The 13,788-nt window shown below is 35.1% G+C and overlaps 1 protein-coding gene across 1 annotated transcript in view; it reads right to left on the reverse strand.

Moving 5' to 3' along the window:
• The window catches only part of TEX15 (testis expressed 15, meiosis and synapsis associated), a 78,481-nt gene that overhangs the window by 11,944 nt on the left and 52,749 nt on the right, over nucleotides 1-13,788 (reverse strand). The window contains exons 6-8 of the mRNA XM_069572846.1: nucleotides 12,420-12,566; nucleotides 11,250-11,412; nucleotides 228-7,615 (exon numbers count right to left, since the gene is read on the reverse strand). Coding sequence (XP_069428947.1) covers nucleotides 228-7,615; nucleotides 11,250-11,412; nucleotides 12,420-12,566 — 7,698 coding nt within the window. The remainder of the gene's footprint in view (nucleotides 1-227; nucleotides 7,616-11,249; nucleotides 11,413-12,419; nucleotides 12,567-13,788) is intronic.

The following is a 13,788-nucleotide window of genomic DNA, read 5'->3' on the forward strand; positions in this document are numbered from 1 at the left end:
AAGTTTAAAGGTAGACATTTGTTAAGGTATCTCTCATATACACAGCCGTTCGTATCATTTTACAGATAATATGAATGGTTTAACCCAATAGTTTAATTAGTAAATTCGTTTTGCAAGGCAACATTTAAAGCATTCTTAATTTTTACAATTCTGTAAACTACATACTTGTTTGCTTCAACAAGTTTGCTCTCATAGACTTACAAAACTCACTTTAAAACATTCATTACCTTTTGTTTTTTACAACTGGGAACAGCAGTATCTTTCTCTTGTTCCTGAGAGTCTCCATATTTGTCTACAGTGAGAGGTCGTTTTTTAGAGGAATTTGAAAAATTTTTAATTATGTACTCTGAAACTAAAGACACCTTCCCACAGGTACTGGACTTTCTGATACTCTTCCTACGGTTTATATGACTGCTCGCATTTTTCTTTCTCTTCAGTTGGAAAGTCTTTCTGTTGTGTAGCATTTGGCACAGGATAAAGGAAATGGTTAACTGAGCATTTTTAACACATATTATCTTCATATGTTCAATCGTTTTCATGACTTTCATAGTATGGACCATTTTTCCTACATCCTTCCGAGGGGTGGCTGTTATACTTCCAAGCAGTGTGGAAAACTGACGGTAGTTGTATTCTAATTCTGTCACAGTGGTTCCGTAATTTACGGATGCTATACATGGCACAAAGTTGATGTATGTGGAAATGGAATACTCCGATTTCTTAACAAGGTTTTTTATTTCTGAAAGTTCTTCAAGTTCTCTTGACAGCAAACGAACAGCATAGGAGCTGTTAACAGCTTCATTACATTTGTAGATAATATCCAGATCTTTCTTAAGTTCAGAAATAGAAGTCTCTATCGCCTTCCAAAGACAATCTGTTGGATTACCTTTTAGAAATGAGAAAGAAGTCATTTTTTCTTGGCAGTGAACCAGTTCAGGAAGAAGTGACATATCAAACCAAAGCATACTTCGAAACCTCTGCTTGTCTAGTTTCTTTGCCACTGAGTTTTTAAGGAAGTGAATTGTTTCTGAGAGCATGACGATTTCAATATAGGTTTCAATGGCCGCAGGTTTTAAAATTACTGCCTTATGGCTGTAGTTTTTCATCATGTACAAGCTATTTTCTTCGGTGATAAAAAGATCATCTATGTTGTCTTCTTGCAGCAACTGAAAACATTTTTTAAAAATTTCTAAGTCATCGGTACATCTCAAAGTGAGTTCCTGTAATTTTTTCACATCTGCAAATTCAGCTTGATCCAATATTTCACTAACACAACAGATATCTGGATGTGAAAGCAAAGTACCATTAAGCCTAGAGTTTTCTATGCTAATTGTTGCTTCGTTTACTACAGCATTTGACTTTATCGAAGCAATCACTGAATTCTCAAGTCCAATAGTGGAAATTTGTTCAATGCTTAAATCTTTAGACAATGTATCATATATCTTCTGCAACTTAGAAACTGCACATTGATTCATTCTAAGTAGTATTTCTTTGTTCCTTTCTGAGTAATTTTTGCAGAAAGACTGTTTCTTTTCTTCCCAAACAAGACTTTTTGAAGCATCAAAAAAGATATGTTCCAGACCATAAAGAGCTATTTTAATGTTTACTGCCTCATTGCTCTTGATAAAATTAACTTTTGAGGAGATCATTTCTATGATAATCCACAGATGGTCTTGTTTTCCTGGACAGGAATCAATTTGGGGACAGTCCCCATACATACTGATCAGGCTTAATGTACTTTTCCTCAAGGTTTCTAGGTCTCCTAAACTATCTCCAAAGTTAACTCCACAGGTAAATGGCACAGAAAGAGAAAAGTCAAAGCAATCTGAACACCGCTTCATTACTGCTTCACATTCATCAATTTGTCGCTTGTATTTTAAGTATGCGTAGTATGAATTGTTTCCCCTTTTGGTTTCTTCAAACAGTTCAATTAATTGACCATGATAGCTTTGCAGCTCAGAGAAGGCATCATATTTTAATCTGCCTTGAAAAGCCGGATAGAAATTGGATTGTTGCTGAAATCCACGTGGTCTGCCAAGCAGCTCACTGTACAGTGTCTCATCATACCAGAGCAAGCTCCGGAATGTTGGTTCACCTCCCAGGAGCCTTTTTTTGTTTTCAATGAATTGAATAGTTTCCATCATCATTTGGAGTTCTACCAAGGAGTCAACAGCACATGGTTTTAATCTGTGTCTGCAGTTACTCCACAGGTTTTCTTCTACCAACAGGTCTCTTGAAATCAAGATTTGTTTAAACGAACATTTTTGTTTTCTTTCAAAAGCTTCAACAAACAAAGGAAGAATATTTTGACAAACTTCACTTTCTTCCTGCAGAATCTGTACAGATGACGTTTCATCTGCCCTCCTTAAAATCTGAGTGAGCTTAACTGTAGGAGCCAAATTATTACTTGAACAATGTTTTTCTTTGAATTCATTCATGTATGACGTAGACTTCTTTGGAGGAGGAGGAGAGACTTTGGAGGGTTCAGACTGGCCACGCAGATGAGGCATATGATTCCTTCCAGTAATGCCTGGTTTGGAGTCACAGGCTACTTCTGAATGCAATGAGGAGTCACACTGAGAGTCTTGGCTAACTCTTCCCTCCTCCTCCTTTCTTTTGTTAAGCTGATTAGAAGCAATATTTCTCAAAGAGACTGCCTCCGTAGCCTTTTTAATCTGTACATGAGAATCAATCAAGTTATTTTGCATCGTTTTCTCACTTAAGCAGGAGCAGCCTTCTGATATATTATTCTTTTGATCTTTGTACTCAGTCTTAACACTTGATCCTTCAGTCACGTTCATGTGAACTGAATCCTTTCCTTTTTCTGCCTGTTTATCTTTCCACATTTTTCTGTCCTGAATGTCTTTCTCTCCAATACCTTCTTGGGAAGAAGAGCCCTTTATGTTATCTTTTATGAGCAGAAAACTATCATCGGGAAATACTTTCTTCACCGCACTGTCTTTACTTTCTTCAGTTTCTGATGCGACAGTCACCTCAGAATTCTCAGCATCTGTTTCATTCCCATCGATATGAACGCATTTACTTGAAGAGCAATATTCTGTCTTTTGAAGTTTGTTTCCACCACACCCTTGCAGACAGTGTGGTGCAATGGTAGACACTGCTGGAAAATCTACAGCAGTAATGCTCTGTGTAGCCATGGAAGACTTCGAAGACTCTCCCTCACTGTCTGTCGCTGGAGCGGGTGATAACGATTGAGGAATACTGTTAGACTTTTTGCTTGTTATCAGAGTTTGACTTAATGGATCCATAAGGAAGTTTCCTGTAATAATGCCTGGTTTGGAGCTCTCCTTAGGAGTTGCCCATTTTTCTATAGGAAAATTTACCTCCAGGTTGCCTTTATAACCAGATAAAATAAGGTTATTTGGTTTGTAGATATCAATGTCAAAAAAACGCTTCACCTTTGATTCCAAGACGGAAATAACTGTGTCAGTTTCCACTTTTGTGTGGGCTGTACAAGTTGCATCATTATTTTGGTCTACACTAAAACTTATGTTGTTTTCTTTTATGCAACTTAAAGACATCAAATTCCTTTCACTTATTATTTCTTTAGCCTCAGAATTGTTTACTTTTGTTGTATACTTACTATTATCAAGTGCTGAATGGTTCTCAAGTTTTTCACATTTACTAATGTTAGATGAAAACTCTGTATCAGTTCGATTTTCTTTTTTAGTTGGTGTCTCATTTGGGCAGTCTGGGGAAAAGAGACATCCAGTTTTTCTAGAAAATGGCTGAAGTTTTGATGACTTGGAATTTCTCACACTGCTATTAGTGTAAGCCGACTGACTTGTACTTTGAGACACGGAGCACAGGGCTAACTGTGATTCCGGACACACTTGATCACAATATTCTCTCATGTGAATTGTGGTGTGACTACTGGAGACACCGGACACATTTTCAGAAAGGCACTCTGTGAGTCTCTCTCTATTTGTTCTATAAAACTTGTGCTTTGATACATGAGTATCAGCTTCAAATCCCAAAGTTCTATTCTCTCCAGGTATATTGTATTTTCTTTTTGACAGAAAATGTTTAGTGGAATGATACCTTCTTTCAGACACAGAACTATAACCTTGAAGGTCACAACTTTCCCAGAAACTATTGCATATTACTGCATATGCTCTTGGTAAAGGCCCCCCTCTTTTTTCTCCCACTTTAGTTATCAGCTGCAAAGACGTGTGAACTCTTCTGTGAGCTTCTTTTAAGTGAAGAATGGCTCTGTCAAGTTTTCTGGAAAGACATTTGCTTTTGCATAAAGATGCTTCTCTATTTAGAATATCCAGGACACTCCCAATATGTTTTTCTGACTGTGAAAAGGTTTTAATTCGTTCTTGGGATAACAAAAAAAAACATTCCAATGAGTCTTGACTTGTTAGCTTTCTCCTCTTCTCACAAATTTCGTGATATCTTAAATTTTTATCTGGTATCTTCTGGTCCCTGAAAGGTGTATGGGACTTTCTTTTGCTAATTCTTGATCCTGTCTCCTTTTCATTTCTAGTATCAGTACCACTGGTTTTTGACTTTGTCAGGGAACATCTGTTTTCCTTATTTACTGTTGTGCCATCAGAAGGTTCAGTTAGCAAAGGTCTGTTTTGTTTTTCAGACATGTGATTCTCATGCATATTATGACTCAAGTCAAAAGAAAGTGAGGTTTCAGATTTACTTGCTAGTCCAGATTCTTGCCTTATATTACCAAATTCATTTTCAGAGGGATGATCTGAATTTTCAGCAGAACACTGAGAATGAATTTCAAATTCTAGAACTTCTTCCTCCTCCTCCTCCTCTTCCTCCTCCTCCTCCTCATTTATTTCTGATTTTGTGGCTTCAGTTTCATATTTGCAGAAATCATCTTTCGATGCAAGGGACTCAACAGTAGGACTGAATCCTTTCACAAATGTATTAGTAATCGTAACTTGGAGATCAGGAAGTAAAATTGGTTCGATGAGCTCTGCTTCATCATCTTGTGTAGAGGAAAAGTCACAACTCTGTTCCTCAGAGCAATGCTGGTCCCAATTCTCACCTCTTGTGGTGCTTTTCAAAACTTCCATCTCCCCATTACTGCTTCCCAACAGACCTTCCCAATCGATGCGAGACTTCAGAGCCTCATAGGAGTCCTCGAATTCTTCATAAAGTACATTCCCATGGCTATGAGTATCTTGTGGAATACTCACAGGAAAAGCATCATCACTCTCTTCTGATCCTACTTCAGTTTCATTATCCAATCTGAAACTTTGAAGAACTGAGTTGTCACTTACTGTTTGATAAAATGAGTTGTGGAATCGATTTTCATCTGTATTTATTTCAGAAGCAGAAACCTTAAGTTTGCTTAACAAACCAAAATCTGTACTCTCAGAACAAGTTTCGTTAAACTGGGCTCTTTGGTGATCTTCAGGATTTGTGCTTACTACAGGCATTGCAGCATCGGCTATCTCAGCTGCAGCATGTGAGGCTACATGTACCGAAGAACTTGCACTTTGAAGAAATGCTGTGGAAATCAAATGCTCTCCAGTCGTTTCAGTATTTTGAATATCTTTTTCTTTTATGGCAGTAATGGGATCTTCATTTTCTAATGATGTAGACTCAGTGCATACATGTTTTTTTCCACTAGTTAAGTTAAAAGCAGTAGAAAATTCTTCAGAACTCAAAATTTCAATGCTATCATCATCTTTATTCACCCTCCTTTCACCTATGTTGGTAAAAAATTTTGTTTCGTGTGTCTGAAAACTCTGCTTCTCATCTCCATATATATTCCCTATGTTGTTTTCTATAGATGAAGCAATGTTCTCCATTTCAGCCTCATTCTGGCTTTCTTTACCATTATCTCTTTGTTCTCTGAAATCAGTATTCAGGTGCACATCATTGTTCAATTGTGTAATACAGAACTGAGTATGATGCTGACCTTTATTGTTAATTAGAGGAGTTTCTTTGCAGTCTCTTTGAATGTTTCCTAGGGACACTGGATCATATTCATTTGTCCTCTGAACACATAGACGTTCACTAGCTATGCTGCAATTTGCATCATGAGCTGTTTTAATATCACGACATGAAGTGACAGCTGGCAGCTGTGTGGTCTGGGGAATGTCTTCTGCATCCTGGAAAGCATCAGCCATAATGCTAACACAGTTTTGATCTGGTTTTTCCAATTTTAGCTCCATTAGTTTTTGAGAAATGGCAAAATTTGTATGAATGTTATCTTTACACTCTGAAGAGTTCTTAGGAGGCTTCTGTGGAAGTTTCTCCACTTTTGGAGTAAGATTGTTTTGTATTTCTAATGCTAGGTGACCTAGCTCATATTTCTCCTCTGTGGTAAATGGCAAAGATTTTGTTTTTTCTAACCCTTGAGTAATTAATATTTGATCACAATTTTCCTGCAAATAATCAAGACTCTCATTCTCTTTGTTGTCTTGGTTCAAAGAAATGTAATTGTCTATTGGACCGATTTTTCTTTTATTAGTAAAAGAATGATCACTTCCTTTCCACAAACTTTGCTTTTCTTCATGTTTGGCACTGTCTTCTGGCTCGGTGAAGCTTCTCATCTTTCCAGTATTTTGAATGTACTCATGTATGCCTTCTTCACTTTGGAGTGGGAAAAGTGTAGACATTTGGTGACCAGTCTCATATACAGTTTTAAAATTAGAAAACTGTGATTCTGGAGAGATGGGACCACTGTACTTGTCTGTACAAATATCCACTGATTCACAAGAGTCATGTGACTCACTGCTTTCGTCAGTTAAAAATGGGATGGTGTCTCTCTGCTGGGATCTCTGAGCTTTTCCTTCCTTGTGTTTTTGGATTTCCGCTTCTGAAACTACATTTGACAAAAACATTGGGAAGGAAAAATCATCCTGGTTCTCACATTGCCCTGTCATGGTAATTTTACTGAGAGCTGTACAATCATAGGTCTTAGAGCCCAGGTTGTGAGCCTGGGTTTGTGAATCATCCAAAGAAATTCTGAAGCAAGAGGCATCCAAACCATTAGTAATAGTCTGATCACCAGGCATGCCTTCAGATGTGGAGGCAGGATTAGCTGGCATAGATGACAAGTTTATTTCTGAATTAACAAAATCTAAACTCTTCTCAAATGGCAGAATCTCACTTAAACCTGTAACAGTATTATCTTTTCCCATGCTTTCTTCTCTCTTCATCAGTCTTGGGTCTTTGATGAGTTTTGAAGTGATAACTGTGCTTGAGTCAGTATTGTTATGAAGGGGAAAAGCAGCAGCAAGACTACTTAAAATAGCTTTAAGATATGTCAAATTTAGGAGGTCACTATTGTTAACACTTTCTGTGGTATTACTGGGAATAAATGAATAGCCTGAATCACATGCAAGTAATTGAGACGTGTCTCTGCATTCTGCTGAATTGTACTCCGTATGTCCACTGTATGTTTCAAGTACAGAAGTGTTTCCATTTTGGATATTTCCATAGCAATTAGAAATATCTGAGTTGGAAGGATTTATCTCTGAATTTGACGGAGTGCATGAACAGTTTTCCTGAACAAATGGATCTATAGGTTTCCTGAAATGCTCAAAGATGACAGTAGCATCTTTTCCTTTTCCAATTCTTTTGGCCACTGTACAGTTATTCAGAGAGCATGTCCTTTCTGTGGAAATAATAAGAAAGTAAGGAAAAGTAGGAAGAAAAAGTATTCCTACAGGCAACTCTATTAATGCAAGTAAACCATGTCATGAGTGGCACTGACTAAAAGTCTATCAAATAATCTAATGATTAAAGTATGTTCTCAGCAGAAAAAGCAAGAAGAGAAGAGGATGAGTAACTGACCAATAAAGTATAATTGATGTAGCGTGAAATTCTGTCTTATAGGCCCCTTACTAACATGTCTTTGCCATAAAAATTTGAATTCTGACAAACACTAAGAAATAGAAAAATTAAACAGGAATAAAAAAATCCTTTTATCACAGACTAGGTCTTTCTTCTCTTAGTTTACTACAAGCAGGTATTCTATAATAGAGTCTACATATGATTAGGTCAGATTATCTCCCTGTATCTACTGTTACCTTGCTTCATTTCCCTCTACCACAGGAGAACAAAAACAGAAAGGAATGGGGAATTAGGTGAAGAAATGGAGGCGGGTGGAAGATCAAAAAGTTTGCACAAAATCTTTCCCAGAAGCCAAAGCAAGCCACTACCCCTGCTCCACTATGAAATAAATATTCTGGCAAATAATATATGTAAATAAAAACCTGGAAAATAGAAGCAAATTTTCTTTCAATTTTTTAGAGATTATTCCTAAAACTTCATAAAGAATTTCACAGAATAACAAAGGAACTTATAAAAATGCATAATGAGCAAGTAAAATGTTCACAAAGCATTCAGAGCTCAAGGAAAGTGAAAGTCACTCAGTTATGTCCCATTCTTTGCGACCCCATGGACTACAGTCCATGGAATTCTCCAGGCCAGAATATTTGAGTGGGTAGCCTTTCCCTTCTCTGGGGGATATTCCCAACCCATGTATCAAACCCAGGTCTCCTGCATTGTGGAGGATTCTTTATCAGCTGAGCCACAAGGGAAGCCCAAGGATACTGGAGTGGGTGTATCCTATTTCTTTTTCAGCAGATCTTCCTGACCCAGGAATTGAACCAGGGTCTCCAACATTGCAGGCAGATTCTTTACCAACTGAGCTATTGGGTACACAGGTAAGCAGTACCATGAAAATACCATTATTAAAATAGACTAACAATGAGAAACTGCTCATGAATAATATATGAAATCATAATCATATCACTGAGAATATATTATTTAGTTTTCACAAAATGTTAAGAAAATAGCTCGGATGAAGATTCCCAAATTATATAACCATTGTGATTATACTTTCAATTATAGTAAGCTATGGTGGAAATGTTCAAAAATAGGGATGAGACTAATAGTATATTATTACATATATTGGAATACATAAAAATATATAGTATCTTCAAAAGATTAATAAAAAGACAATACAATAGACAGCTGGGCAAACTATATGACTAAGAAAATCATGGGTTAAATAAAAATTGTCAACAAATACAAAAAGATGTCGAACCCCACTAAACACACAAGAAGATTCACATTAAAAAACATTTTAAGATTCTGAGGGATAATTAATTTGCCTTTTCAAGATAAAAGCACTCAACTTACTAGGAATAGAAAGGAACTTCCTCTACATGGTAAAGGACATTTTAAAAAACCCCACAGCTAACATGATACTTACTGGGGAAAAATAAACACTTTCCCCCTAAGTTTAGGAACAAGACAAAGATGACCACTCTTACCACTTCTATTTAACATTCTACTGGAGGTTCTAGCCAATGCAATTAGACAAGAAAAAGAAATAAAAGACATCTAGATTGGAAAGGAAGAAGTAAAACTACCTCTATTTGCATATGGACCCTATCTTGCAAATAGAAAATCCCAAGGAAATTACTATTGAGAAAATAACTCTATTTACAAGAGGATCAAAAAGAGTACAATACTTAGGAATACATTTAACAAAAGAAGTATAAAACTTATACTCTGAAAACCTCACCTTGTATCCACAAAATGGCTATAATCAAAGTCAGATAATAACAAGTGTTAACAAGAAAGTGGAGAAATTCTAGCCCACATACATTGTTAAGGTAAATGTCAATGGTGCAGCCACTTTGGAAAATAGTCTGGCAGTTCCTTGAATGGTTGATACAGACTTACCCTATGATCACAAGACTCTTAGCTATATACCTAAGAGCAAAGGAAACACATCTACACCTAACCTTGTACAAGAAAGTTCTTAGCACAAATATTCATAATTGCTAAAAGGTGGAAACAACCCAATGGCCATCAACTGATGAATGAATAAACACAATGTAATGTATCTATGTAACAGAATATTATTCCACAAAAAGGAATGAGGTACTGATACATGCTGCAACATGCCTGAGCCCTGAAAACTCTGTTAAGCAAAAGTCACCAGTCACAAAAGGCTACTATTTATGACTTCACTCATATGAAATGGCCAGAATAGGCTTATAGAGACAGAAAGCAGATTGGTGACTGTTTAGGGGTAGTGTGGGACTTGGGGAAAAAGACAAATCATAGCTTTTAATGGGTAAATATTCTCTTTTGAGCTGATAATGATAACATATCCCACTCACTATGCTGGCAGAAACTTTTTAAATTTAATTTTTATTTTATATTGGAGTATAGCTGATTTACAATACTGTGTTAGTTTCAGATATAAAGGAAACTGATTCAGTTATACATATAAATATATCCATTCTTCTTCATATTCTTTTCCCATATAGGTTACTGAGAAGAGTTCCCAGGGCTATACAGTAGGTCATTGCTGATTACCTATTTTATATATATTAATGTATACTTGTTAATCCCAAACTCCTAACTTATCCCTCCCCCTTACCTTTCCCTTTGGTAACCATATGTTTGTTTTTAAATCTGTGAGTCTGGCAGAAATATATATATATTTTTAAGTATATCATGCTGGCAATGATAGAGAGTAATTAAGGTAACCTGATGGACTGATATTGAAACTGAAATTCCAATACTTTGACCACCTGATGCGAAGAGCTGACTCATTTGAAAAGATCCTGATGCTGGGAAAGATTGAGGGCAGGAGGAGAAGGGGACAACAGAGGATAAGATGATTGGATGGCACCACCGACTCAATGGACATGGGTTTGGGTGGACTCTGGGAGCTGGTGATGGATAGGGAGGCCTGGTGTGCTGCAGTTCATGGGGTCACAAATAGTCGGACATGACTGAGCGACTGAACTGAACTGAACTGATGCCACCACTTTTGAAAACCATGACATTGTTTCTAGATTAAGTGGTACACTCTTGATGTAGATATATACTCTGTAGAAAAGTTTGCACATATGCACTGAGACACTTTTATGAATGTTTAAAACAGCAACACTTGGAATATGACGAAAACCACAAAATGTCCAAATATACTCAGAGGTATAATGTATAGTCATAAAATTGAATATTATGTGTGTGTGTGTGTATATATATATATATATATGAGTGAAATATGGTTATATATATCAACATGGAAGAATCAGACAAACGTAATGCTGAGAAAAAGAAGTAACGAAAGTAGTTACAGCATTAATTCTAGACACATAAAATCAAAAACAGGGAAAGCACACCTGTTTTGTTTAGAGATTCATGATGTATTAGAAAATAATATTCAGCAGTAAGACCACCACAGATGCTACTAAAGTAGAAAAATATATGTTTCTTACCAGTTCTCTTAGGAAATCCTGTTGAGAGGGATCTCAAAGATGTCATAAAGTGTCCATTATCTACTTTTTGACCAATAAATTTTACTGTTACTATTGCATATGGAAGACACTGCCTAGGTTTATCTACTGGCTTTGAAAGAATATTATATTCATACAAGTATACCTAAAAGATAAAGAACATTTTTATGATGATTAATTTTTACAGACGTGAATAAGTTTCTATTCTAAAACTCTATTTAACTCCATGTTGCTATTTATTAACCATCTTTCGTACATCTCCCCTCTCCCTGTCTTCTTCAACTCTAGTTTTCTCGAAGATGAATTTTTTTCTCCACAACATATTTTTTCCTTGATAGGCTTTGAATATCAGCAGAAACAGATACAATCTTTATTTAAATAAAAAAGCATTTCTCCATTAAAACTGCAATGCCTTGCATATGCTAGGAACCACTATATTGTATTTCATCTGAGAGGAAAAGCCAACTAGAAAAATAACAATAGCTTAATACATCTTACATGTGGGAGCATATATATATCCTCTAAAATATTCTCATTTAATCATATATATTTGATTATACATAATGATATTTATAATTCAATCTTCTATAAAAGGTTAAAAGTCTATAAAAGGTTAAAAGGTTAGAAAATTACTGTTTAATAATTACTCTACTATCTAATGACTAAAACATAAGCCTTTTCTCCTTTTAGGAAGTACAAAGGATCAGTAAGGTTATTTCAAAGTATCTTTCTTTTGCAAGTTAGGCATTAATATGAAACATTTAAATAAAAGTAGCTACTTGGATCAAAATTAAATGCAAATCTAGAAGCTTCTTTATTAATGTTTTCAGATCACAAATATTAAATCAGCTTTTACTATTTACTTATTTAGGTCATATTATATGGAAAAAGGGTGCCAACAGACTTGGCAAAGTTGCCACAAACCTTTAATTCATAAAAAAAAATGCAGTATCTGTGAAGCAGATATTTTTTGTGTTACCTTGTCATCTTATTGGCTTATTTGGTATTCAGGTCGTATTACATGATCTAAACAAATATGAATGAAGTAAGAGATTTCCACTTAATATTTTGGACAGTTGTTTTAAGAGCTGTATCATACAATGTGAGGCCAGTGACTTTCAAATAGTTAAGTGAATCAAAAAGCTGACATACTGCTGAACTGTAGGCTTGTAGTTCAATGGTATCCTTCAGAGAAGGTGTATTTCTTGACATATGGCAGTCAAAATTAGGAGAAGGATCCAAAGAAACTTTGCTTTTATCTAGTGAAGGCTGAATTTTCTTCACTTTTCCAAAAAGAACCTGGGGAGGAAAAGGTAAAAAGAAAGTCAATAAAGATATACCAGAACATATTAAACTCTCATACCAGGAAAGTAAAACTAGCTTCTATTTTAAGGAAAGAAATTAGAATGGGGAGATAATTCATGTCCCAGATGAATGGGATGACTTATTAGAATTGTGTCAATTCCTCCCTATATCAAACTCTACGACTATAGTAACAAAATTAAACAAAAATTTCATAAAATCCATTTACAGAAATGAGTTTTAGTTTAAAAACTTCCCTGGAAGATGAAACAAGAATAACCTACAAAATTTTTGAAAAAAATATCTGAATCAGAAATAATGATGGAACAAGAAAAGTGACACGTACTTCCAGATATTAAGTACTTTTTAAAAGAATACTACCACAAAAATGGCAGAGATGGAAAAAAATGTACAAAGTAAAAAGTCCAGATAAGTCCAAGCAGCTATAAAAATACAGCATAATATTAAAGGCATCATTTGAAACAGATGAAGCAAAACCAGATTATTCACTAAATGGTGTGGACAAGAAAAACATTAAATTTGTCTCTTAATCTACAAACCAAAATAAATACCAAATAAATTAAATATTTAAGTAATGTAAACACTGTAGAAAGAAATACAAATATTTATCTACTCTCAAAGAGAATTTTTTTCTAACCATATTGCCAAAACCCACAAACTGAAACCATGCTTCTTGGTAAAATAGTCCAAAACTTCTGTACATCACAAAAAAAATGATCAAACTGTATTGCAGAAAACAACACAACAGTTGTAAGGCAATTTTCCTCCAATTAAAAAGTAAATTAAAAAAAATTAGTATAAAAATGTTAAAATCTATGAACCATTAAGTGATAAAAGGTGGGTAAAAGTGCAGTTAATACAAAAACATGTATATATATACTATTAGACTCTTAGTTTTAACAGAGTTACCATAGTTACCTGAAATGGTAACATTAGAGAAAACTGTATATAGGAACTGTCTATACTATCTTTATAACTTTTCTGTAAATTTAAATTTATTCCAAAATTAAAAGTTTATTAAAACTTTATTTTAAAAAAGAAAGCACTAAGTGATAAAACATTATACAACGAAAACCCTAGCTCTCAAGATTCACTTTAACGAATTGATAATGCTGATGAATCAATTAGAAAAACAGAAAAAACAAAAATCTAGCAAAAGTTATTAATAGGCAATTCACTCATCATCAGTGAATACGTG

The sequence above is a fragment of the Ovis canadensis genome, chromosome 26, assembly GCF_042477335.2.
Source record: "Ovis canadensis isolate MfBH-ARS-UI-01 breed Bighorn chromosome 26, ARS-UI_OviCan_v2, whole genome shotgun sequence".
NCBI classification, from domain to species: Eukaryota; Metazoa; Chordata; class Mammalia; order Artiodactyla; family Bovidae; genus Ovis; species Ovis canadensis.